The sequence below is a fragment of the Oryzias latipes genome, chromosome 10 (genome assembly GCF_002234675.1).
Source record: "Oryzias latipes chromosome 10, ASM223467v1".
Classification (NCBI taxonomy): Eukaryota; Metazoa; Chordata; class Actinopteri; order Beloniformes; family Adrianichthyidae; genus Oryzias; species Oryzias latipes.
The window spans coordinates 1,749,771-1,776,940 of NC_019868.2; the positions used below are offsets into that span (position 1 = coordinate 1,749,771).

Genomic DNA, 27,170 nt, shown 5'->3' on the forward strand with positions numbered 1-27,170 from the left:
TCCACAGCTGCTTTATCACTCGTTATACCATGGACCAGGTGAACACTGATCTGATTGGCTGCTGGGTGTGCATTAAAAAGTGATAACCGCACGCATAAAAAAGAAGTTCCGGTCACATAGCTTAAATGTTCTGTATCACTGCGCTGGCTTATACAATTTTGTACTAGGATATATTTCTTGATTCTTTCATTCCTTCCTATTGCCTTGTGTTGTGTTTTTAAAACTTGTCTTTATTCTGTGCTGCACACAGATTTGTTGTCACGTGGTTGAAGAGCATAACGGTGTTCTGAGACGGGGGCTTACGCTTCACTATGTGTTGCTGAACAGCTGATAATCTGTTTTTGTTTGTTTGACAACCATTTTTCAATCATCGTTCAAGTTAATAAAAAGAAATGTAAGCCTTCGGTCATTGCGACAAGTTTTCAGCCCTTAAAGTTTCTTTTTCTTCCACTGTTTGGAAGTGGGACCAAAAAAGAAAAAACAATGGAACATAGACCGTTTTGCTAACTCACACCTTGATGCTGTCCTTGGAACCAGTCTGGACTGCTGGCTGTTAGAAAATACTAATCCTCATTCTCTGGGATTGGGTTTTTGCACTGCACTTAATGAATCATCTGCGTTTGGTGCGTCCGACAGCACTTGGTTTTATAACCAAGGGGGTTTTGTCTTTCATAAACTGTTGTGTACACACAGCTCTGGCTTCTGCCTGCCACTTAGACCATATGTCACACTGAAACTATCGATTGGTTGTTTTGTGTACTATAAAAAATAACTTGGAATGGATTTGAGCAAAGACCCCTGGACCTCCCTATAGTGTAAAAGCAAACCTCACAGACTGTGACTCTTTATTATGTCTCAACATACTGTAGCTGATGAATTAGGTGTATTAGACAAAGGAAACAAACTTGAGAACTAGGGTTGGTAAACATTGCTTTCATAAGACTTGTTCCAAAACCTGAGAAAATTGACTCACTCCTCTTACATTTGGAAGACTCATTTGAACCTTGAATTTTAGAAATCACAATGAGGATGTACACAACACCAAAAGAATTAGAGTCAGTTTTCTTTTACTGACATTAAGCAGAAGGAAGGCAGTTTCACTCATTTATTTTGGGTGACCACTCTTGTTGCTCTTGGAGAAGTCTCCGTTTTTTCCTCTTGCACATTCTGCTGGGTACACACACACGGCTCAAGTTTTTCTTTCACTTGCAAGCAGAATTAATCAAATGGCAGAACATAAATCACAATCTCAAAATAAATGCATCACAATCAAGTCCTAAATGTGTCTGAGACACACATTTGTCTGTGTTGTGCTGGTAAAGGCTTATTCATGCGTTTGACATATTCATAGACTTGCAGCAGCACAATTCTTCCCTTGTTTGTTAAACTATTGCTGTTTCTTGTCACTCAGATGTACTGGACTGGTCCATGAAAACCAAATTCTCATCAGACCTTTATAAAGAAATACAGCTTAAACAAACTGAACTTAACTGAAGTCTCCATACGGATGTATTAAAAACAGAATGAAAGCCATACATTCATTTTTCAACCCAGTTTGTTTATTTAGAGCCCAGTTTGAGTTGGAATTTTTGTTGGAATTCTGCTCTACTAACAATCACTGACAGGAGTTCAATGTGGAATTCTAATCCTGAGCAAACTTTGTTTTGCTGAAGAGCAACTGCTTGTTTTATGGATTAGCCCTCCAAAAATGTGGACATCAAATCATTTCTGTTCCACATTTCATTCCGGAGGAGCAGAATGAGCTTGGGAAACTGCATTACCTGCAATGATCCAAGTGGGAATACTGAGAGCTATTTCAGCTGATTATTGAGTTTGATGGGGGGGGCAGACTGTGTTAAAAAGAAAGCCTTAAAGGCTTAAAGAAATGTCAAAATAGTGGATGAATTACTGCATGCCCAGAGGTGTAAAGTACTTGAGTAATTTTACTTGATTACTGTACTTAAGTATTATTTTTGGGGATTTTTACTTTACTTGAGTACAATTAAAAATCAATACTTTTACTTTTACTTAATTACATTTTTTTAGAAAAAAAAGTACTTTTTACTCCTTACAATTTTATTTACAGTCAAAAAGTACTTATTTTTTGGAGATCACTTCATTCTATTTTCCCTTGCTATTACCAAACCAATTGAATTGCGCTGATGCCCAGTTTAATTTAAATGTTATTTATTCTGCCTATGAAAATCGTTTTCACATTATATGAAATTGGTCAGACATGTTCATTGGTCCTTTGGAAGTGACGTCATGTCACATCTATTACCACAATGCACAGCACCTTGACCTGGAAATTAGGGAAATTATAACAGTCAATCAGTGGAAGAAAATGGAGGAAGTATGTGATTCATCAGCAGCTGCGAGCAGCACAGTCCAAAATCAGCCACAGGATCAAGAGCACCCGTGGCCGTATCTTCGCGAATTCTTTTCTTTAAGTGGTGTAAATAAAGATTCATTCAAGATGAAATGTGTCCTCTGTCTCCCGCTTAATAAAGAAATATCGGCCTTCAAAAGTTCGCCATCAAACCTAAGGAAGCATATTGAGGTAAGTACATTAAGTATTTTGTTTTACTGATAGTTTTTTTTTTTTTTTTTTTTTTTTTTTTTTTTTTGGGTGTGCATGTTTTGACGTTGATGGCGCGCCTTTTATATGTGTAGTAGGCCTATTTTCACTAATGCATGCGATTGACAATATAAGGCTCACGTAATAAAATGCTAAAATGCATTTGTAATTGGTAACGTTAGGTCCACGGGAAATTTGGCGCCTATTGCAGCTTTGAATAATCATTATCATTCCGTGCTCTCATTGTGTTTGAATTCATGCAAAACACAAGAAAACCAAGCGAGAAATTTTTTTCCAAACATGTATTGTCAAAACGGTAACACTTTACAATGAGGTTGATTAGTTCATGTATTAACTAACATTAAATAACCATGAGCAATACATTTGTTACTGTATCTGTTAATCTTTGTTAACGTTAGTTAATAGAAATACAGATGTTCATTGTTTGTTCATGTTAGTTCACAGTGCATTAACTAATGTTAACAAGATATAAAGTATTAGTAAATGTTGAAATTAACATGTATACGTGCAGTTCATTATTAGTTCATGTTAACTAATGTAGTTAACTAACGAACCTTATTGTAAAAGTGTTACCATCAAAACTAATGTAATGAAATCAATTCACCCTGTCATGTCAGCCTTACAGTCCTGTGTTTTTGTCAATATAATCAGAAATAAAATTAATGTTTGATTGTCACTAAATGCTACTGTATTTCTAAAATCAACAAGTATTTAACATTATAAAGTGTGCAATTGGCTGCAAATGTCAGTTTTATTAAAGGGTTAGTTCACCCAAAAATGAAAATAATGTCATTAATGACTCGCCCTCATGTCGTTCCAAGCCCGTAAGACCTCCGTTCATCTTCAGAACACAGTTTAAGATATTTTAGATTTAGTCCGAGAGCTTTCTGTGCCTCCATTGAGAATGTATGTACGGTATACTGTCCATGTCCAGAAAGGTAATAAAAACATCAAAGTAGTCCATGTGACATCAGTGGGTTAGTTAGAATTTTTTGAAGCATCGAATACATTTTGGTCCAAAAATAACAAAACCTACGACTTTATTCGGCATTGTATTCTCTTCCGGGTCTGTTGTCAATCCGCGTTCACGACTTCGCAGTGACGCTACAATGCTGAATAAAGTCGTAGGTTTTGTTATTTTTGGACCAAAATGTATTTTCGATGCTTCAAATAATTCTACCTAACCCACTGATGTCACATGGACTACTTTGATGTTTTTATTACCTTTCTGGACATGGACAGTATACCGTACATACATTTTCAGTGGAGGGACAGAAAGCTCTCGGACTAAATCTAAAATATCTTAAACTGTGTTCCGAAGATGAATGGAGGTGTTACAGGCTTGGAACGACATGAGGGTGAGTCATTAATGACATCTTTTCATTTTTGGGTGAACTAACCCTTTAATGCTGTAATCAGAGAGTGTATGTGTAATTTTACATTTATTGCATACAATATAAATATTTATTTGTTGTTTTTACAGAGAATGCACCCAAATTACCTCAAAAACTACTCTAAATTGACAGCACAGAAGAGAAAGATCGGGACCTCCACCCATGCTTCCAGCAGTAAGCAACTGAAAGTTGACTCAGTTTTCCCAGTCAAACATGTGTCTCCAGTCACTGTGAACAAAGCTATATTAAGGTACATCATTCAAGGACTTCATCCTTTCAGCACTGTTGATCTGCCATCATTTAAAGAGCTGATTAGTACACTGCAGCCTGGCATTTCTGTCATTACAAGGCCTACTTTACGCTCCAAGATAGCTGAAGCTGCTCTGATCATGAAACAGAAAGTGACTGCTGCCATGAGTGAAGTTGAATGGATTGCAACCACAACGGATTGTTGGACTGCACGTAGAAAGTCATTCATTGGTGTAACTGCTCACTGGATCAACCCTGGAAGTCTTGAAAGACATTCCGCTGCACTTGCCTGCAAAAGATTAATGGGCTCTCATACTTTTGAGGTACTGGCCAGTGCCATGAATGATATCCACTCAGAGTATGAAATACGTGACAAGGTTGTTTGCACAACCACAGACAGTGGTTCCAACTTTATGAAGGCTTTCAGAGTTTTTGGTGTGGAAAACAATGATATCGAGACTGAGGCAAGAAGGTGTGAAAGTGATGACACTGATTCTGAAGGCTGTGGTGAGGGAAGTGATGGTGTGGAATTCCAAGATGCCTCACGAGTCCTGGACCAAGACTATGGCTTCGAATTCCAGCTACCAAAACATCAAAAGTGTGCCTGTCACTTACTTAACCTAGTCTCAAGCGTTGATGCCCAAAAAGCTCTCTCAAATGAACACTACAAGAAACTCTACAGATCTGTCTTTGGCAAATGCCAAGCTTTATGGAATAAAAGCAGCCGATCGGCTCTAGCAGCTGAAGCTGTTGAATCAGAAAGCCGGCTTCAGCTTTTAAGGCCAAACCAAACGCGGTGGAATTCAACTTTTATGGCTGTTGACAGAATTCTTCAAATTTGCAAAGAAGCAGGAGAAGGCGCACTTCGGAATATATGCACCTCTCTTGAGGTTCCAATGTAAGTGTTTTTCCCCTCTATCGATGTAAACAAATGTGGGTTGTTTTTGTTTAATACTCTTTGATTATGCTGATTTCTCCTGTAGGTTTAATCCAGCAGAAATGCTGTTCTTGACAGAGTGGGCCAACACAATGCGTCCAGTTGCAAAAGTACTCGACATCTTGCAAGCGGAAACGAATACACAGCTGGGGTGGCTGCTGCCTAGTGTCCATCAGTTAAGCTTGAAACTTCAGCGACTCCACCATTCTCTCAGGTACTGTGACCCACTTGTGGATGCCCTACAACAAGGAATCCAAACACGATTCAAGCATATGTTTGAAGATCCTGAGATCATAGCAGCTGCCATCCTTCTCCCTAAATTTCGGACCTCTTGGACAAATGATGAAACCATCATAAAACGAGGTAAATGAATGCAAGCAACATACACTTGACGAATTCTAATCTGGGCAACCTTTGAGCCATACCAAAATTATTCTTTTATTTATTTATTTTTGCACTTTTTAGGAATGTTATATCCCATCTTTGGCTGTGATCTCAATATGAATATTGATGTAAAGTATTCTTGCAGCAGGTTGTAGTTATCCCTCAGTGTTTCTTGAAACCAAACTCATATGTATCATATGTGGTTTGGAAATGCAGTTAGATTTTATGCTAAAATAAGGGATTTGCATGATTTTAGATGTAGATGACTGCACGTAAATGTAGTTAATGACAAAATCCATAAAATTTGTTCCCAGTCAGAAGCCCCTCAACCAAACTTTTCTTTGTGTCTGCTCACTGTGCTTGTAGGCATGGACTACATCAGAGTGCATCTGGAGCCTTTGGACCACAAGAAGGAATTGGCCAACAGTTCATCTGATGATGAAGATTTTTTCGCTTCTTTGAAACCGACAACACATGAAGCCAGCAAAGAGTTGGATGGATATCTGGCCTGTGTTTCAGACACCAGGGAGTCTCTGCTCACGTTTCCTGCTATTTGCAGCCTCTCTATCAAGACTAATACACCTCTTCCCGCATCGGCTGCCTGTGAGAGGCTTTTCAGCACTGCAGGATTGCTTTTCAGCCCCAAAAGAGCTAGGCTTGACACTAACAATTTTGAGAATCAGCTTCTACTGAAGTTAAATCTGAGGTTTTACAACTTTGAGTAGCGTGTACTGGCATTAGATTGTCTGTCTTATAGTTTGATAATTAAATACAAACAGTTCTAAAGCAGGATAAAACCTTGTATGCATTTCATTTAATGTTTTTTGAGATTAAAAGCTTAAACAAGAATCTCTAGTTTTCTTTCTTGCTTTTACTTTTACTTCCTTAATACTCAAGTACAATTTTAATGGAGTACTTTTTTACTTTTACTCAAGTAAGATTCTAGCCAGATACTTTTACTTTTAATTGAGTAAAATTTTCCCTAAGTACTTGTACTTTCACTTGAGTAAAATTTTTGAGTACTTTTTACACCTCTGTGCATGCCTCTGTAGAGATGCACAAAGCGTAAAATACCCTATAAATAAAAAGATAAAAGAAAAACTGTCAGAACAATGAGCAGGAAGCCAAAATAGCAGAAGAAGACAGAAGAGCTGGACTGAAGCTGGAAATAGTCTTAATGTGCTTCCAAAGACAAAAAGTCCTGAATGGTCTGGATGCTGGACAAAAACCTGAACTCTAGGGCTGCACGTAAACTTGCAATTTAAGATATTAGTGATCAATACTGCGATGACGATATCATTTGCAATACATGAACAAATAGCAAAACATCTAAATACATCATTTCCATTTCACTGCAACAGTTTAATTTAAATGAAAGACAACAAAACTTAAATTACTCTCCAAATAATACATAAAAGGGCTGCATCTGATTGGTCAACAACGTAAACGGGTCGACACGATTGGTCAAACACATAAAGGGATTTATGTGATTAGTTAAATACTTCAAGCTGCCATAAGATTGTTTTAACACATTTAAAGTTACCATTTATCGCAATTTTTGCAGACTTTTACGATATGAGCATTGCACAGCTTGATGTTTGATAAATTGATGAACGATAAATTAGCGATTTATTGTGCAGGTCTACTGAAATCTACTGAAACTGCAGGGATGATGTCATTAGGACTCCATGTATGTGACATTCCAGCCACTGAAAAGCTGCTTCTTTCACACAGGAAGCATCTTCTCCTCACATGTTGGTGAACAAGCTCTTCTCTCAGAAAGTGAATAAAATAATTCAGTTTCTGAACTTCACTGTCATTAGTTTATATGCCATTTGCACATGTATTGCATGCATACATTATCATTTGTCAGTAGCAGTAATATTTTGGAGCTTTGGGCAGTTAACCTGCAGCTGAACAGCTCACCTGTCCATAACGAACCACATGCTCCATGCAGGGCCAGTGGTGATGTATGTGAATGGGATTGGAACATGCTAACTCCCTCCCACATACAATCAGGCTCTTCTCTGAGGTAAATACTGGCTCTCATGGGATGAAGCAGAAAAACTGCCTGGAATGAACAGATGATTTTACAGTTGCAGTCAGAATAGCTGCAGGCTGTTGTTGCACAGTGGGCTAAGGTGGAAGTATCCTGGCAATTCTTCATCTGAGGATGACAAGGTCTCATGAAGCCGCTGGGGGAGCTAAGTAACAAGCGTCTTTCCTGTGATTAAAAGCCCACAGCTGCTGGACCTGCTGTGCATGCTGATGGCTTTGTGGGAGGTCATCCGACTGCTGCATCTCACGTTCTCTTCACCTCTGTTTTTGGTTCTGACTCATTTCAGCAAACCCCTTTAAAGTGACATTGGTGAGCTGTGACATGTTTCAGCTCATTCCCTGAGCTTCCTCTTTGAACAGCAGGTTTTTTAATAACTGTTTTTATGTTTTAGGAGTTCAAGATTCCCTTCAGGAAAAGGTCATAACAGTGTCTGGAGAGGGAACAATCCACAGCCCAGACTTCCCACACACCTATCCCAGGAATATCGAGTTAGTCTGGAGACTGGTGGCCACTAACAACACGAGGATCCAACTCACATTTGATGACAGGTTTGGGCTGGAGGACCCTGAAGATGGAATATGCAAGTAAGACAAAAATAGTTTTAATACAGTTATTTATTTGGGGTTAAATGGGATTTGTTTTCTGGTAAGAATTATGTCAGAAAGGCAAGAACAGCCTGAACTTGTCCATCCTACTGTGTCAGGCTTTATCTAATGAGGGGTTTCCTCCTCCGCATGTCAGATCCATGAGGGTCTGCGGTCCAATCACGTCCTTCCTTAAAGATTTAAAGTGTGGCCATTTGTGAAATTGCCTTTCGGTTGCCATAGCACTTCATGAATATTGAAAGGTCCACAACAGTAATTTGTTTCACCCAAGGCGCCACCGTACCTTTGATCAGAGCTGCAGATTTGCTGCATATTTTAAGCTTCTTGCTGAGAAGTCTGAAAGTGCCACCCCCCATATGGAAACATGCATCCTCTCTTCTGGTTCAGGTGATACAGGTCTACCTCAGGATGCAGCCTGACTGCCTCCGTCTCATTGTCTTATATCTGACCAGTGTTGGAGCCTATGAGGCAGTAGTCAGAGAAGGGAGGTGATGCCTTCACTTATTACTCCTGGAGAGCCCCCTAATGGATTATAAAGAAACTACACTTCCTTTTAGAGCTCTGTCAGTTTTATCATGACAGATGCAGACGAGCATTTATCTTCTGTTTAAAAGAAGATGTCAGTGAGAGTTCAGCCTCCCTAATCAATGAGGAGTTTGTGATTTTGACTCTGGGCTCCACTGTGACACGCCAAACAAAGCTGATTCAATAGTCTTAAGTGCTGTAAGGCGCTGTCATCCATTCCAGCTTCTGCTCCTCACTTCACTTGCTTTGTTCAGTCTCTGCTGGTCATTGAGAGAAAAAGAAAACAGCAGTGGTAACCTGAGCCCCAGCACACCTGCCGGGAGCCTGCTGCCTGTTGATGAATGGGGATGAGGTTGTTGTCAAAATCCTGTGAGGGAAAGTTGCACCATGGGTCTGTGTGCAGACTCACAACCTTTGTCCCTTCTTTGCAAGACCGCACTCGTCAGACACCTCAGAGCGGGAAGCCAGACGATGAAAAGATTCTTTTTTTTTTTTTACAGGGTCAGGCAAGTCAGCACCACTTCTGCTATTTCACTTTGAGGCTTTTCCCCCCCCCCCCCCCCCCCCCCCCCCCAACACAATTGGCAGGCTGTGCCGGCAGATGAATGCACATTCACAGAGCTCCATCCCAATCAGCCACTTCATATTTCGAGCATGTTTAAAAATAAATTCCTTGAATTCTCTTTAGACTTCAGTTCTGCTTTAGTTTCTGCCAAGACTAAAGAAGTATTGAGTCACCGCGCTGCAGCCTGTGTCGTGTCACCCCCGCGCTGCTGCACATGAGGATGGAGGGGGTGACGCTCCACACCGTCAGGGATAAAGCAGCAGCAGTGGGATGGGTGTTTGGCTCTCATCGTGAGCCTGGAGTGAGAAGTTGTTGCTGAGATGCAAAGGAATCCGTGTATTTCAGATGCTCATCTGCTATTCTGTTTGTCTGTGATACAACGAAAAGAACTCTGAATCCATTTGAGCAGAGGCACATTGGAGAAGGATTTGTCTTTCTGTCGGTTGGCATGGCAGCAGAGTTTCTCCCTGATGAGACTCTTTTCCAGAGAGGCCTTCCAGCTCTGTCTTAGTCAGTCATTGAAAAAAAATGTGTTAATTCTGTTGTATTTGTCCCTCTATGGTTCTGTTGGTTGGTAATCTGCATGCAGAGAGAAATCATAGGTGAAAACTAAGTAGGAGGAGTTCTGCATTAAAGATGGCGTGTGTGTGTGTGTGCGTGTAGTAGACTTACATGCTCTCATCCCACTTTCTTACACTCTAGGGTATGTGTGCCATGCATTTGTAAATCTGATAACCTGAAGTTCAAGAGTTCAATTGTGATCACGGCAATCTGTAATGATCAGGTCATCTAGATAATTGATTAGTCATCTGTCCGTGCTGAGGAGCTGTCTGAGGAACACTTTTTCACAGAAATCCTGGGCATAATTACCTCCCCCATTACAGTGCAGATATCTAAAGTGTACACAATTTCAAAAGCAAAAAGTCCGAACTTCTTGTGACATCCCCTTTAGTTTATTCAACCAAACAAAACATCCCCTTTTAGAAATGCGCTCCATGTTGTTTCACAGAAACCACTCTGAACTGAATCTGTCAGGCCTCTGCCAAATGCTAACAATGTCCCTACAATGAAAATATCCAAAGGAGCAGCGCTGAATGAGAGGTTATGGTGCCCACCATGCAAACTGCAAAGTGATTCATCCCAGCCTGAAGAGTCGGGGAAACATCACTGCTGTGCAGGGAACACACAGCTGTTAATAAATCACACCCAACATCAGAACTGCATGTCTTTAGAAGAGATGTGGAGGCGTCTTGGTACCTGCATTTACCACTGCATATCTCAAAGTCCCACTCTGAACATTTTCAGTGTTCCCAGTGGTGTTGTAATTATGGTTATGCAGTTTTTGTCTTAAAGGGCATAGTTTCTGCAGAGCAGCAGGAGTTCATCACAAATGTGCCTCTGAGCGGTGGGCAGGACCATTGGCACTGAGCAACCCCGCCCCCTTTTCCTCTTCCTGTTGCTAAGAGCTCAGAGCAGGGAGCTTGTGGCCCTCCCAGTGTATTTTCTACATTACAAATAAACTCTTTCAAATGTTTTGCATCTGCTCCTGATTCACATTTTAATAAAAAAATACTCAGAAATGCAGTTTTAAGCTTCATTTTCTTCATAAATGTCCTCCATCATCAGAGAAAAGCCACAAATACATGTTAAAAACACCAAAAACACAATTTTCATCAGGGTGGGTCTTTAGGGCTAAAGAGAGTGTGATGGACCTCCTCACAGTGTGACACAGAAACAAGCAAAGATGAGCTTTTTGTCGCTGAAACTGAACAACAAATGATTCCTGTCAATAAAGTTAGTTATTGACTGGAAGGATTTCAAGAAGTCTTTTCAAAGTTCTATCCTGGCATGATGTAAACCGGCCCTGACAGAAGCTTCTTTTAAACGAGCAGCCCTTAAACCAGAGGGGTCAAAGTCATTTTTCACTGAGGGCCACATCAGCATAGTGTCTGTCCTCAAAGGACCAGATGTAACTTATACATGTAACTTAATGTAATGAAAAATAAATGTAACTACTCCTTGATGTTAAATAACTCATTTATCTATTTATTATAACTTTTTAAAGTGACAATTCCAGTTGCATAGAAAACATATGTTTGCTTGTTACTTTAGCATAAATCCTTTTAAATTTGATTCTGTCAGCTAGAGATGAATAAATACACAGTAATTTTTATTTTAAGAAATGAAAAACTTTTATGTTCTTGCTGCCCACATAAAATTGCATGGTGGGTCACATTTGACCCCCGGGCCTTGACTTTGACACATGTGCCCTAAACAGACTCAGCAGTGATTCTGAAGTGATAACCAGACCAGCAGCCTGTGATGATTCTGTTCTTTAGAGCTCTGTGATCAATGCGCGCAAACACGTTTTATTGTGTTCATGCACACAGGGAAAGCAACATCCCAAACGCACACCGCTGAGACAACATCATGTTTTGGAGACACACAGACACAAACTGAGCCCTAACAGTTGAACTTTTTTCTCCTGTCCAGGTACGACTTCGTAGAGATCAAGGATCTGGCTGAGAAGGGGCTCCCAGGTCGCTGGTGTGGGTCGGCGCCGGTGCCAACAAGTATCATTTCCAGAGGCAGCCAGATTGTTATTCGATTCCTTTCTGATGAGTACTTTCCATCCGAGCCAGGGTTCTGCATCCACTACTCCCTTCAGTCTATGGTAAGTCCCATCACTGTGCTGCTCTGCGGTTTTTTCACCAGACCCGGACCATGAATGTGGGGTTTTGACAAATCAACTGCAACTAGTTAGAGTTGTCTTGGTGCTTCAGTTTCCAGATCACAGTAGTTTCTCTGAGATACACAAGCTTGTCCTCAACTTTCCCCTTAAGCGCTGTGTGGAGCACAACCGTAACTGTCCATATACATCTTAATTTGCTGTGACCTGCAGCAGAAACAGACTCTGCTGAATGTTTCTGTTTGCTTTGGAGGGTTTAAGGTTGAGGTTTGGAACATTTGTGAAAGTCTTTAGTCAATCTGCTTCGTGCCATAACGGCATTATTTCAGCAACCATCCAAACAATTATCCTATAAGCTTCTCAGAAGGAAAATGCTGAGTGCAAACATTCATTTGAATGACAGACCATGAAAGGTTAATAACCTTTTTTTACACAACAGCTGCTAGCTTTACACAAAAGCAAAAAAAAAAAAAATTATTTGGTTCAAAAAATAAATAAAACATCTTACATTTTGTTCTTTTTCTTAAATTTCCGTTCACAGAAAGATAACATATCAACATGTGGTCTAGAATAAACCAAGAATAAACCTTCCCTCCGTAAGGATTAGTGCATCACATCATAATCAATATTCTTCACTACAACTTTGCTTAAAGCTAAAGTCTCACAACTTTGCTTAAAGCTTAGCCTATTTATTATAATTTCTTATAAAGTACAGTGGGGTAAAAGGTATTTAGTCAGCCACCAATTGTGCAAGTTCTCGCACTTAAAAAGATGAGAGAGGCCTGTAATTTTCATCATTGGTAAACCTCAACTATGAAAGATATAGTTGAGGTCCTCCACTCGTTATCTGTAATGACACCTATTTGAACTGGTTATCTATGTAAAGACACCTGTCCACAACCTCAAACAGTCACACTCCAAACTCCACTATTGCCTAGACCAAAGATCTGTCTGAGGACACCAGGAACCAAACTGTTGACCTGCACCAGGCTGGAAAACTGAATCTGCAACAGGTAAGCAGCTTGGTGTGAATAAATCAACAGTGGGAGCAATTATTAGAAAATTGAAGACATACAAGACCACTGATAATCTCCCTCCATCTGGGACTCCCCCCAAGATCTCACCCTGTGGGGTCACAATGATCACAAGAAGGGTAAGCAAAAATCCCAGAACCACACAGGGGACCTAGTGAATGACCTGCAGAGAGCTGGGACCAAAGTAACAAAGGTACCATCAGTAACACACTACACCACCAGGGACTCAAACCCTGCAGTGGCAGACGTGTCCCCCTGCTAAAGTCAGTACATGTGCAGGCCCATCTAAAGTTTGCTAGAGAGCATTTAGATGATCCAGAAGAGGATTGGGAGAATGTCCTATGGTCAGATGAAACCACAACAGAACTTTTTGGTTAAACTCTACTGGTCGTGTTTGTAAGAGAAAGAATGCTGAGCTGCATCCAAAGAACACCAGACCTACTGTAATGCATGGAGGTGGAACCATCATGGTTTGGGGCTGTTTTTCAGCAAAGGGACCAGGACGACTGATGCCTGTAAAGGAAAGAATAAATGGGGCCGTGTTCGGTCAGATTTTGAGTGAAAACCTCCTTCTATCAGCATTGAAGATGAAACATGGCTGGGTCTTTCAGCATGACAACCATCCCAAACACACTGACCAGGTAATGAAGGAGTGGCTTCATAAGAAGCATTTCAAGGTCCTGGAGTGGCATAGCCAGTCTCCAGATATCAACCTATCCGTGTTGCTGAGCAACAGCCCTAATATATCACTGCTGTAGAGGAGATCTGCATGGAGTAATGGGCCACAATTTCAGCAACAGTTTGTGAAGATCTTGTGAAGACTTACAGAAAATGTAAATGTTTGTTATATACGCTTTGCCAACAAAGCGTATATAACAAAGTATTGAGTTGATCTTTTGTTATTGACCAAATACTTATTTTTCACCATAATTTCTTTAAAAATCAGACAATGTGATTTTCTGGTTTTTATTTTACTCATTTTGTTTCTCATTGTTGAGGTTTACCTATGATGAAAATTACAGGCCTCTCTCGTCAATTTAAGTTAGAGAACCTCCACCATTGATGGCTGACTAAATACTTTTTGCCCCACTGTACAAAGCAGACACTTTTTTAGAAGTTTTTCTTTCTTACCTTTTATATCAGAATAAAAAGCAACAAACTATTTCAAAACTTTTGTCATATCAAAATCATAAAAGATAAACTTTTTTAAACACCATTTTTAAAAGAGAGCAGACTTGTAAATGTTAGGGACAAAATTTTAGTTACAGATTACAATTACATCCTGTTTTTATAAACACACTCAAGAAATGTTGGATGTCATTCACTGAAATCTAGTTTCCAAAGCTGAAGTTTCTAAATTATTGTCACGCATCTAGAGTGTTCAACAAACACAAGGAAAAAAACAGATATATATTCTTCAAAAAGACAATTCCATAAGGAAAACTTTATTTTTCTAGTAAAAACAGGACACGTTTCCTATAGTATTTATTAACTAGTATAATAATGAACAAATATTAGAAAAAAGTGTCAATTAAAACTATGAAATATCAGTTTAATTCAGTGAAATCCAACAAGTCCCCTTCAAACGGAGGCATGTTTCTTGGTTTTTTTTTGCATTTCTTCATGGCTCTTTTTAATTTTTGTTCTTTATGGTGCGGAAACCATGAGGAGGAAAGGGAAACTCTGGGCTCCACACGTTCAGTTTGTCTTCCCTTTGAACCTCCCTCCAGCAGAGGAGGAGCTGGCAGCAACAGCAGCTTTCTGTTTCCTCTGTGGTTTACCAGCAGCTACTGGAAGTCTGGGCCATGCCGAGGCCAGCCATTCAGCTTCTATTTAAACAAGCAATGATTCCTCCACACCACTTCCACGGGCTCAAAGGGGCAAAAGTAAGAGCTGCTCTGTAATTCACAGGAAGAGATTTTAGGAAAAGTTACAGGGATGACGCAGAGAGGTTGTGAAAACACAGAGGAGAAGGGGCCTGTTGAATGCAGGGTGGAGAGTGTTGAGCGCTGGGCCCTGTGGGGGAACGCAGCAAACAAAACACACATCATTGTTCCTGCTGCGTGCTGAAAACCCAAAGCAGGCCTGACCTGTGTCGCCCTTTTGGCATAAAAAGATCACTTTTCCAGGTCTGTTTATTTTATGGACTGCAGTTGAGATGAACACCCCAGCTTGTCTAGTCGGCAGCACGATTTATACTGAACAAACAAATGCTTCTTAGATGTGAACAGAAACCCCAAAGCAGATGATCTCATGTTTGTTTTTACACTGAACTTTGCTGCAGTTTTGAGGATCAGGTCCTTTCAGCTGTCACACAGGTGAGTGTGAAGCACTGTGCTGCAGTCACACCCACGCTTTGGAACCATGGCGGTTTCAACCTCTAATCCAAGAGTCCAGGAATCAGGCAGAGAGGCTTTGCGTCCCGTTTTAGTCTGTGCAATTACTTGACTCTGGGTTGACATTCTCAGGGCGGACACTGGGGATAGTAATAAATTACATTTTCTGTGGGCCGGCCGTGGTGCAGAGGTTGAGCGGTTGACCTCTGATCAGATAATTGCCCAATCGGTTTCCCCCTCCATGTGCCAAAGTGTCCTTGGGCAAGACGCTGAGCCCCTACATTGCACCTGGTGGTTATAGGTTGATGTCAGTGTTTGGCAGCTGAGCTTGGGTAAATGGGACTGTGACTGTAAAGAGTTTTGGGCCTTAAAACAAGGTCGAAAAGTGTTATATAAGTGTACGCCAATTACAATTTAGTTGCACTTACCTCAGTAGCATCATTCAATTGTTTGAAGAATATTTCTATCACACCAAACCTGATACTTGACTCAGAAGTTGATCTGCGATGAAGGATCAGTACTCTCCATCCTCTCAGTGCTGAAGCAGAGGCGCTGGTTGAAGGCCACATGTTGTCACACAGAGAGCACTTTGACAGTAATTCCACTGGCCTGGCGCAGAGCCCCCCTGATGCCACGACCTTACCGTTCTGTTTTGTCACTGGAGCTGCTTCACTTGTCACATGCACACTGTCAAATCAGATTTTCTCTCTTAATTTGTCAAATGTAAGCCAAGCTGTATGGAAGCAGCTCAGTCTCTGCAAAGCTTTCAGTGGAAGCACTGATGTGTTGACTCTGGGTCTCTTCTGGTTTCCCTCAGCAGGAACAGCTCTTTACTCAACATCTTTGGGTCATGTTTAAATAATTTAGCTTTTGCTTTTTGTCTTTCACATCAGTGGAAGCCTTTTTTTTAATGGAAGAGAAAACTATACAAGGAATATAAAGAAGCAACCTTTGCCCACGATTTTGTGATTAAAGTAGTTTCAAACTAATATGTCAAGATGTTTCATGATTTGGATTATAAGTTTTTTCATTTTAACTCGGTAGTATTTTATGAAGTAACAATACTTTGACTCCTCCCCCTCTTCTGCGCATAATGAACCCTCTTCTTCACAAAGTCCTTTTCTATACGGGGGTGGTTAACAGCCCTATGTGAGGGTTGTTGTTTCAGAATGCTCAGCCCAGCACAGTAATCTGAACCTGTCATTTTAGCAACCAGGAAGAAGATCATGTGAGAGCTGCAAAGGAGAAAACAAAGTTCAGGCGAGCTGCTGCTCTACAGCTCTTTCTGCAGAAACATGGCCAGACTTACACACAACGACAGAAGACACTGTGTGTTGGTGATTACATTAGATCCATACTGAGGCGTGCTCTGACCCAGGCCGGCCTCGGCAGGCTAACTCTGAATGTGTCTAAGCATGGAACCATCACAAGAGCCAAAGGATCTGGGTCTAAGAGTCAAAAGAAACAATAGTTCCTGTTGTGAATATTTCCCAAGAATCATTGAGTAAGACTGCCAAATTCTGTAGTTATAACCTGAGAGTGAATGTAAAACCCAACCTCTCTCTGATGTGGTTCCCCCCTGTAAGTCATTAAACCTCGTCTGCCTGAAACTTCAGCTGCAGCTTTAGCATCGAGCTGTTAGCAGCTGCTGCTTGGGAGCTTTTCCTTGGTTTAAAGGAGTCACAATGTTGCCCTCTGCCCATCAGTCACATGGGATCAGAGTGAGCAGTGAGCTGACATGTTGAACAAACAGTTCAGAAGATTGGGCTCTTCTATTGTGGGAAGACCCCCCCCCATCAACCTTCTTTGACTGCACACTGCAGCCTGGGGAGCTTGGAGCCTGGAACAAATAATTGTGTCACTGGGCAGAGCCTTGGGAACAGGCTCATATGCAAAGTGGCTGAGAAGGTGACAGAGGAGAAATGACAGTGGATCATAACATTCTACTGTTGGTAAAGCTGTCTGCTTTAGAGAAAACAGTCAGCAGATGATGCTATGATGAACAGTTGCTCTTATTGAATTGGAACATATCAACCCTTGTGCTATCCTAGGCACTTTAACGTTGGGAGTTGGGTCATGTAGACCCACTAGACAGTGCTCTAAACCTTTTTTCTTCAATGATTTGTGATCTTCACTGGTGTCCATGGATTTCATGAAATCCTCTTCACCTTTATCCACCTTTGTCATGGTAGGGAGAACACGTCAATGTAAGGGTGGGGTCATCTGGACCCCATAGGATAGCACAAGGGTTAAAAGTTTAAGACATTCAATGTAATAAACAATGAACACATATGGTCATCAAGTGGCTCATCTTGCTAAAGGTTACGGTTGTTTTGTCTCTTCTACTGCCAGATGTTTGATGCTCTCCTGCAGGAAGTCACCTCTCACACACAGTTTTAAAACAATACTCTTCAGCATCCATCAAGAAGGTTCATGGAATTTCACTCATCCAGTCTGAAGGTGTTTTATGGATTTGGAGAAGGCGTTTGACCGCGTCCCCAGTAATTCTCCTGTGGAAGGGGCTCTGGGAGTATGGGGTCTGGGAGCCTTACTGAGGGCTGTCCGGTCTCTGTATGACCAGAGCTGACATCATCTGCTCTTTGCAGATGATGTTGTCCTGTTGGCTTCATCAAGCCAGGACCTCCAGCATGCATTGGGGCAGTTTGCGGCCGAGTGTGAAGCGGCTGGAATGAGGGTCAGCACCGCTAAATCTGAGGCCATGGTTCTCGACCGGAGAAAGGTAGTTTGCCATTTTTCTGTGGGTGGAGTGTTCCTGCAGCGTCCGTAGTTATGCGGTCTCTGTGTCGGTCCGTTTAGGTAAAGAGAGAGCTGAGCTAGAAATGGAAGCTCTCAATTATTTGGTCAATCTGCATTCCAGTACTCACCTATGGTCATGAGCTCTGGGTCATGACTGAAAGAACAAAGTCCTGAATACAAACGGCTGAAATGAGCTTCCTCCGTAGGGTGTCTGGGCGCTCCCTTAGAGATGGGGGGAGAAGCTCGGTCACCTGCGAAAGCTCGGAGTAGAACCGCTTGTCCTCCACATCCAGTTGAGGTGGCTCAGGTGTCTAGTCCGGATACCTTCTGGACGCCCCGTGGAAGACCCAGGACACGCTGGAGAGACTATTTCACTCCAGTGTGTCCTGGGAACGTCTTAGGGTTCTCCCAGAGGAACTGGAGGAAGTGGCCGGGAAGTTTTCCTTAGTCTTAGTCTTTTGCTTAGACTGCTGCCCCCGAGACTCAGTCCCGGATAAGCGGAAGAGGATGGATGGATGGATGTACTCTTTCAGCACACTCATTGTAATGTAACAATAAAAAAAACTATAGTGCTCATCCCAAAGCAGATTATTCTTTCTTCATAAGTGTGACTACACAGTGGAACAGCTGCTTATATTCTGTTTTTTTCTGACAGGAATGTCCCAGATTTTCAAGTGAAGTCATTTTGCAATGTGTACAGGTGTTAAACAGCAAAGGTTCCTTAGTCTAATAAATAAATAGTAAATGGCATATACAGTGTTCCTCCGCTTAGTCCCGTTTCACGTACAGTGGTGGACAAAATTGTTGGTAGCCCTCAGTTAAAGAAAGAAAGTGTCACGATGGGGGGTGGCTCGAGAGCCGGTAGGACCCAGATGCAGAGGCGGAGGCACGGAGTTCAGGGACTGGAGGGTTTAATTAAACGAAAGGCGCTGCAGAGCAGGAAATACAAAACAAAAACTTACATTGGCGTGGCGAGGAACATGGAACAAGAGCGTGGCGAGGAACAGGATGACAAGAACACCAAGACAGAGCTAATGGACCAGCACAGGAGGAAGGCAGAGACAAGACTTATATACAGACAGGGCAGACAAGACACAGGTGAACACAATCAGGGCAGATGGGGACCAAAGGAAGTAAAACTCAAGAAACAAGACAAGACAGAAAACCTTTCAAAATAAAACAGGAAACAGAACCAAACAAGACAGAACAGGAACCAAGACGAAAAACAAGACACAACAAACTCAAACCATGACAGAAAGTCCACAATGCTCACTGAAACGACTTGAAATGTTCAAAAGTAGCGATAAATTAAAATGTATTAAAAATCAAATAATCAAAATCAGCCATTACTTTTGAGTTGCTGATTAACAGAATTATTTAAAAAAACAAACTAATGAAATAGAGCTGGACAAAAATGATATAACTTCATATTTTGTTGCACAACCTTTTGAGGCAATCACTGCAATGAAACTGTGTCTTTGTTTGTCAATGAGCCTTCTGTACCTGTCCACAGGTATTTTGGTCCTCTCCTCATGAGCAAACTGCTCCAGTTGTCTCAGGTTTGACGGGTGTCTTCTACAAATGTCATGTTTCAGCTCCTTCCATAGATGTTCAATGGGATTCAGATCTGGGCTCATAGAGGCCACTTCAGAATAGTCCAACGCTTTTCTCTTAGCCATTCTTTGGGGTTTTTGGCTGTGTGTTTTGGATCATTGTCCTGTTGGAAGACCCATGACCTCCCACTGAGACCAAGCTTTCTGACACTAGGCAGCACATTTCTACCCAGAATGCCTTGATAATCGGGAGATTTCATTTGACCTTCACAACTTCCAGACACCCTGTGGCAGATGCAGCAAAGCAGCCCCAAACAGAACTGATCCTCCTCCATGTTTCACAGTAGGGACAGTGTTCTTTTGGTTGGATGCTTCATTTTTGAGTCTACCAACATAGAGCTGATGTGCCTTACCAAAAAGCTCCAGTTTTTGTCTCATCTGTCCAAAGAACATTTTCCCAGAAGCTTTGTGGCTTGTCAAAATGCATTTTTGCAAATTCCAGTCTGGCTTTTTTATGATTTCCTTTCAACAGTGGTGTCCTCCTTGGTCGTCTCCCATGAAGTCCACTCTGGCTCAAACAACCACGAATGGTGCGATCTTACACTGATGTACCTTGATCTAGGAGTTCACCTTTAATGTCTTTGGAGGTTATTCTGGGCTCTTTGGATACAGTTCCAACTATCCGTCTCCTCAGTTTGTCATCAATTTTCCTCTTCCGGCCACGTCCAGGGAGGTTGGCTACTGTCCCGTGGGTCTTAAACTTCTGAATAATATGTGCCACTGTCGGCACAGGAACTTCAAGCTGCTTAGAGATGGTTTTATAGCCTTTACCTTTACTATGTTTGTCTATAATTTTGTTTCTTATGTCCTGGGAAAATTCTCTCCTTGGCTTTCGTTTGTCCATGTTCACACGTGTGGTACACACCTTTTCACCAAACAGCAACGTGACTATTTGTCTCCCTTTAAATAGGCAGACTGGCTGATTATGGGTTTGAAAACAGCTGTGATGTCAATTAAAGGACATACCTGAGTTCATCATGACCCTTTGGGCAATTAGTTCTCAGTCTTTCATGGAGGTACCATCATTTTTGTCCAGCCCTATTTCATTAGTTTGTTTTTTTAAAAATTCTGCTAATCAACAACTCAAAAGTAATGGCTAATCTTTATTATGTAATTTTCAATAAATTTAAATTTATTGTTACTTTTGAACGTTTCAAGTGAGCATTGTGGACTTTCTTTCTTTAACTGAGGGCTACCAACAATTTTGTCCACCACTGTATTCGCAGATTTTCTTCAGTTATGTGACTCTTCCAGTTCATCACTAAAACTCAGAAAACACAAGACTTTTGTATGAGACTTTTGCTTCCGTGGAAAGTACTGCAGGAATTTCTGAGGAAGGGGGGCAGAAATGAAGAGCACGCCTGCCGTCAGCCTCCATAGGCTGGTTCCACCAGTTCCTGAACCGCAAAACAGAAATTTGTGCCCCTGCTGACTCAGAAGTGGCAGGAAAATATCCTGATATGCTGAAGAAGATAATGGCAAAGACTATTTATCATCCGGATGAATGAATGATGAATGAAACTGGTGTTTTCCCTTGCCAGAATTTGTCTCCCCTCTGGACACTCAAATTGCACTGCAGGACGTCTCGCACTTAACTGATGAAGGAGGAGTAATGAGCTCCTGTTTTTAAGGCACAGAGAGACAGTGAGAAATTAAATGTTTTAGAAAGTATCAGAAAGGTTTCAGAAGGATTTTTGATAAATAAGGATCAGTGATGGACTTTCTTCGCCCGTGGGGGTGGGTAGGTGGTTCTTCGTGGAAATATCCCCCGCAAATAAGGGGGGTATACTGTACAGGGGATGCTTTCCATAAATAGTTTTATGCAACTCTGACAGACTGAACACATTCTCTACAGGAGACACAGCACGTAGCAGATTGAATGACAAGGTCTACAGCCAATTTAGATGCAGAACACAGCATGCTGTTTAAAAATTACGAAGGTGACTCATCATAATATCTGGTCCGTTCAGTCCAGCTCAGCTGGCTGTTTAACAAGTCAGAACGTTCAGAAAAATGAGATCTTCACCATCATTTTCACCATCCTGTTTGTGTGTGTGCTTTTGTTTTTCTTAGAGTACATCAGAACCTGAGCTCCTTGCGGCTCCTCCCTCCTCCATGCAGAATATGGAGGAGCTCTCAGAGGCTGTGGCTGGGCTGAGCACCGTGGAGGAGGTCATGAGGTACCTGGAGCCAGAGCAATGGCAGCTGGACATGGAGGAGCTGTACAAACCTTCGTGGCATGTGCTGGGGAAGTCATTCATCCACAACAAGAAGCCCCGAGGTTAGAACCACTTCACTCATCTGTTAAGATTTATTAACAAATAAAAACACACAAAGTGTTATACCTGAACATATTGGTTACATCAAGTTACAGGCCTTTTTCTAATTTACCTTTGCAAGCAGGTTTGTGTGAGCAGTAAATCCAAGCATCTGAGGGAGCTTTGACACTCCTCAACTCCACATTGTTTTCAGCCTTGGTTTGTTTCGTGTGGTGAGAGCAGTAAGAATGTGTACCAGGACTGGAAGCCAAAACTGGATTAAAACTTCCAAACCGAAGGAGGCTCCGTCCTATTTAAACTGTTTCAGTCTTCTAGTGTAAACTGATCCAAATTAGAAAAGGAAACTCTCTGATGCATGTAGGTCACTACAGATGTCTTTGGCCTTGAGAAAGTCCCTGCTTAGCTCATCATCAGTGTATCAACATGTTCTTTCTGTTTGTTTGACTTGCCTGAAACACTTCTCACTTGTGTGATCTCTACAAATGGTTGTACTAGTTCTTCTAATATACAAGTGAGGAAAAAACTCATTTGTATTTGGACAATTATTTGATTTAATTCATATGAGAGTGAATTTCGTCCAGAAAAACTAAGAAAGAACTGGTTTTGGGCAAACAGCTCCTTTGAAACATAAAGGGTTACAAAGCTAAGTTTTCGGTACTAAACTATATTTGTATGATGTTTGTCTATTCCACTATAGTTCTCAACATGTCAGAATAGTTCCTTCAATACTCGTAGCTCTATCATCAGCTTCAATACTGTGAATAAAAGGACTCAGAAACGACGTTCACACCGCCCTTGGCGATGCACGTTCAAGCCACCACTTTCAATCAAGTCTATTTAACACACATAAATGTACTTTTCAGCTTCCACATTTAAAACTCACTTACACAAGTTTCTCCGACTATTTGAAGGCTCTTCGTACAATATCCGTGGCCATTGAAAGTTGTAAGTAAAACCAGGTTAAACTTTGACCAACATTTGGTAGTGTTGGCGTTCCTTTAATTCATGGAAGTTCAAACCATTTGAAAATTGTTTGTGAAGGAGAGAGAAATTAATATTTGGCGTTTGTGTTCGACTGGAATTCTATGACACCAAGTCTTTCTTTTATCAGAATAGAGCAGTCAAAGACAAAGGCTGTAGCAAGATTCACCAGATTTCCACCGCTTAAACAGACTTTACCAATTGTAGGTGGCGGACATGCGTTAGTAAATGGTAATTGGCAAATACCTATATACAGTACATCATCAAAAGTATTGGCTCACACATCCAAATGATCAGAATCAGGTGTCCTAATCTCTTGTTCTGGCCATAGGTGTGTAAAATCATCATTCAGATATGCAGACTGTTTTCACAAACATTTGGGAAAGAATGGGCCGTTCTCAGAGCTCAGTGAATTCCAGCGTGGAGCTGTCACAGGACGCCACCTGTGCCACAAATCCAGTGGTGAAATGTTCTTTCTCCTAAATATTCCATAATCAACTGGCAGCTCAGAACAAAGTGAAAGAGTTTGGGAACAAAAGCAACTCAGCCACCAAGTAGTAGACCACATAAACTAATGAAGACGGGTCAGCGGATGCTGAAGCACACAGTGCAAAGAGGCAGAGTCGATTGGACACTAAAAAAACAACCAAACGTTGGCGTACGACCCAAAACAGCTGGAGATATGGTTTCAAGGATCTTGTTGAGGTTTATTACTTCATTTCCATTTATGACAGGTCGAAATCAGCCATTTGGATTTTATTAGAGCTCAGATTAACCCATATTTAGGGGCGTGTTGTTTTTTTGTTTTGTTTTTTTTTGGTTGATGGACCTTTGGATGAACTCAACAGAGGTCAGTTGTTGTTTTTTCTTTCAGGTGGGCAGAGCACAGTCTGGTCAGAGTCTTTTCCATTCAAGACTTTTTTGCGCTACCTGGCAGGGACACTTACCTCTGAGGTTGTGGTATAGATCTGCACCACCCCTCAGTTTTTAACTGCACACCCTATGGTGGGAGGGCATCACTGCTTACAACCAGAAGTGTTTAATCTTCTAGTATCAATCACTTTGTGTAGATGTTAGCGGTTCTCCCCATCAGAACCTAATTCCCCTTGTAATCCTGACATAACTCCTCACAAATCCCTAGGATTAAGAAAAGAACCTTTATAAAAATGAAGATAGTGAATATTTAAAAATCCCATCTCTTTTTGGCAATTTTGACCAGAAACAAGGTGAACAGTAAAAGCATTGACCTAAGATGTTTTTAACACCTTCTCCTATGTCTTTCAGGAGGAGCTGATCTGAATTTGCTGAGGGAAGAAGTTCGACTGTACAGCTGCACTCCGCGCAACTTCTCTGTGGTTTTGCGTGAAGAGCTGAAAAGAACAGACGCCATTTTCTGGCCCAGCTGCCTCCTGGTGAAGCGCTGTGGTGGAAACTGCGCCTGCTGCTCTCAGCGCTGCTTCAGCTGCCAGTGCAGTCCTGCCAGGGTCGCAAAGAAGTTCCACGAGGTAACCACCGCTTTGGCTGGGAGGGGATGCCACACTCGGGATCTTTGATGCTAATCCGAAAATAGCAAGAATAAGAAACTTCTCAACCAGACCAACACAACTGCAGACAACTTGACCTATTGATGCTGATTAAAAATGACAACATGCAAGATGAGAATGCAGCGCAAGACAAGATTTTAAAAGAAAATTGTCCCCATTTGAGGCTCAAGAGACCTTAAATGCAGTGACAGGGGTACATTCAGACTGCATTGTGGTTTGTTGTCTTGAATTGTCTGTTTGTTTGGCTGCTGTAATCGTTCCCCGAGCTCTGATGTGGAACAAAGAAGAGACTCTGTTAAGACAGAAAAAACGTCCCTGTTCACTTGCAGGTGAATTGTGTTGCGGTTCACTTCAATGTGAATTCAGACCAACTTTCCACGGCCCACAGAGGAAAAATGTAAGAAAAGAAACCCAACTTCAGAGTTGCACAAACTACAGAAAATGTTGGAAAATCTTTAGTCAGTACATCTCTTGTTTGTGAAAAATGTAAATTCTTATAAATGTAAGAGGACTAGCTAGTCTATTTTTTTCGGTAGCAGCTGAGCAGCTGTTGGAGCGGCATGATTTGTGCTTCTCTCCAGAGAATGTCACGTGTGAAAGCACTCAGAACAGGTGGAAGTCCAACATTCATCAGGATTACCTACTCATTCAGTCTGCAAGACAAAGCCTGTGTCAAAGCAGCTGAAGTGAAGGTGAACTCATAACACTCAGGGCATAAACTTCCACTCAACCCTGAAGAAGTTACTCTTGATAACAGAACACTCCCACAGCTTCTTTAAAAGCTACGTTCTCCCTAACACCCCACTTTCATTTCAGAACCCTTTTTGTGCACACAGAAAACAAAACTCTGTGGCCGTGCTGCATTCACTGTGTAAAAGTTAGGCCCTCTCTCTGTGAAGCACAAACATCAGCTTTCAGTTATACTTGTCTTGAAACTGCCATTCATCTGTCCGCATGACCAGCAAAAATGTAATAAATGTTTAGCTTGAAAACTGGATAAATGTGGGAGCTCCGGTTTCATTTGCTTTGGCTGAAGGTTGGTCTGTTCAAAAGGATCCGCACTGAAGCATGCAGCCAAAGAAAGCTTTTTATCAGAGATTGGTTATAGCTATAAAAAGAAGTTCTGTTCAGACTCCTCTGCAGCTGAATCTCACGCTTCGTGCTTAGCTGAGGTGTCCAGTTGCACCCTTTTATAAAACTCTTTGAGGGCCTCCTGACGCTTAGCGTGTTTGACTTTGTCCCACAGAGCTCTGCTCAGATATAGAAGCAATAGATTAAAGTCATTATTCATTGATTAAAAACGGGACTTCTTCTTGCTGCGGCTCAAAGCAGAACTTTCTGAGGTCTAGCAGTGCTCCTCTCAACAGGTTCTGGTGCTGAAGCATCGAGGGGGTGGGAGAGGCCTGCAGAAGTCCCTGACTGACGTCCCCTTGGAGCACCATGAGGAGTGTTCCTGTGCGTGCAGAGAAGACTCGGACTGACCTCGGACATGTGGAACAGCTGCCAAAAACAGGATCAGAGTACTTCAGGCATGAACCCCTGCTGCTGTTCTGTACCTCATCCGCTCCCACTGGGACCTAACAAGATTCTCCCTTTATCCTGTTGTCCTTTCACTAATTGGATAAAGCAGAACAGACTGGAATTTAATAAATATTCTGAATGGTGTGGCCTCTATGGAATACCAATGGTGTGCTTGAAATGGCAAAAAACTTACCAGAGGAGAAGCAGACTGAAACCTGTGATCTCCAAAGACTTGCTCCTCTTTAGCATCTCCGGGATTAGAACTCTGAAGCTCGTTTTCTTTTGCAGCGCTCTGATTCTTTTATTGTATTTTTTTTTCAGTAGGATGAGTCTTTGTGGGCTGATAGTGTCATGAAACAAGGGAGCCTCTTTCTTCTCTAAAAGGAGTCCTCAGCTTCTCTATTAAAGCAAGGAAATGTGCTTTTGTCAATGGTTCTGCTTTGCTCTTCTCTTGCTCTGCCACAGATTTAATCAGTGGTTAACCGCAGCTACGTGAGACTGAATTACAATGTAAATATTTTTTACATTTGCTGTTTTTTATGCAAAAATCCCCACTTAGGACAGGCTGGACGGTATGAATCTGTTGGAGATCCTTCAGATAAATTTCTGCAAGACTCTTGTAAACATTTTCTATTATGCTTTCTTCAGAAATGCAGTTTTTGCATCTTCATTGTTTGTATCAGGTATTTATTTGTTATTGACAGGGAATTTAGGTCAAAATGTTTCGCTCATCACAATTGCCACTGTCGTAGTATTAGTCTGCTTCTTTCGTTTTTAGCATATGTTGGGTTTCATTGTGGATGTTTTTAATTTTTCTTTACACCGAAGTTATTTATCCGTTTGTGTTTTTTTAATCTTGAAATAAATTCTTTTGTTTCTAACCAAATGCTCCATTCTCAGTAGAGCAAACAAAGCAGGGAAAGTTAAAATAGTGGAATATGACAGCAGATTAATCCAGACAAACTTTCAAAGCTGTAAACCTGTAAACAGCCATCCGATGCAGAGTCCTGAGCTGCTGCAATGAACACATGATGACTCAGAGGTGTGAGCAGCTTTGCTCCGGTGCTCATCATCATCATCATCATCATCATCACATCAT

The 27,170-nt window shown here is 41.5% G+C and overlaps 2 protein-coding genes across 4 annotated transcripts in view; both read left to right on the plus strand.

Annotated features, from left to right (window-relative positions):
* pdgfc (platelet derived growth factor C) overlaps positions 1–26,952 on the plus strand; it is a 58,497-nt gene extending 31,545 nt beyond the window's left edge. The window contains exons 2-6 of the mRNA XM_011473137.3: positions 8,014–8,206; positions 11,811–11,991; positions 21,820–22,027; positions 24,291–24,511; positions 25,918–26,952. Of these exons, the coding sequence (XP_011471439.1) occupies positions 8,014–8,206; positions 11,811–11,991; positions 21,820–22,027; positions 24,291–24,511; positions 25,918–26,031 (917 nt within the window). The 3' untranslated portion in view covers positions 26,032–26,952. The remainder of the gene's footprint in view (positions 1–8,013; positions 8,207–11,810; positions 11,992–21,819; positions 22,028–24,290; positions 24,512–25,917) is intronic.
* On the plus strand, positions 1,915–6,412 carry LOC111948076. 3 transcript variants are annotated; one of them, XM_023959507.1, is made up of 4 exons: positions 1,915–2,560; positions 4,083–5,140; positions 5,226–5,542; positions 5,930–6,412. In XM_023959507.1, the coding sequence occupies exons 1-4, from the start codon at positions 2,237–2,239 to the stop codon at positions 6,286–6,288; spliced, it is 2,058 nt and encodes a 685-aa protein (XP_023815275.1). In that variant the 5' UTR covers positions 1,915–2,236; the 3' UTR covers positions 6,289–6,412. The 3 variants fall into 3 exon arrangements, with proteins under 3 accessions (XP_023815275.1, XP_023815277.1, XP_023815276.1); XM_023959509.1 differs by having other exon boundaries at positions 5,226–5,393; XM_023959508.1 differs by lacking the exon at positions 1,915–2,560 and having other exon boundaries at positions 4,042–5,140.
* Positions 26,953–27,170: the final 218 nt, after the last annotated feature.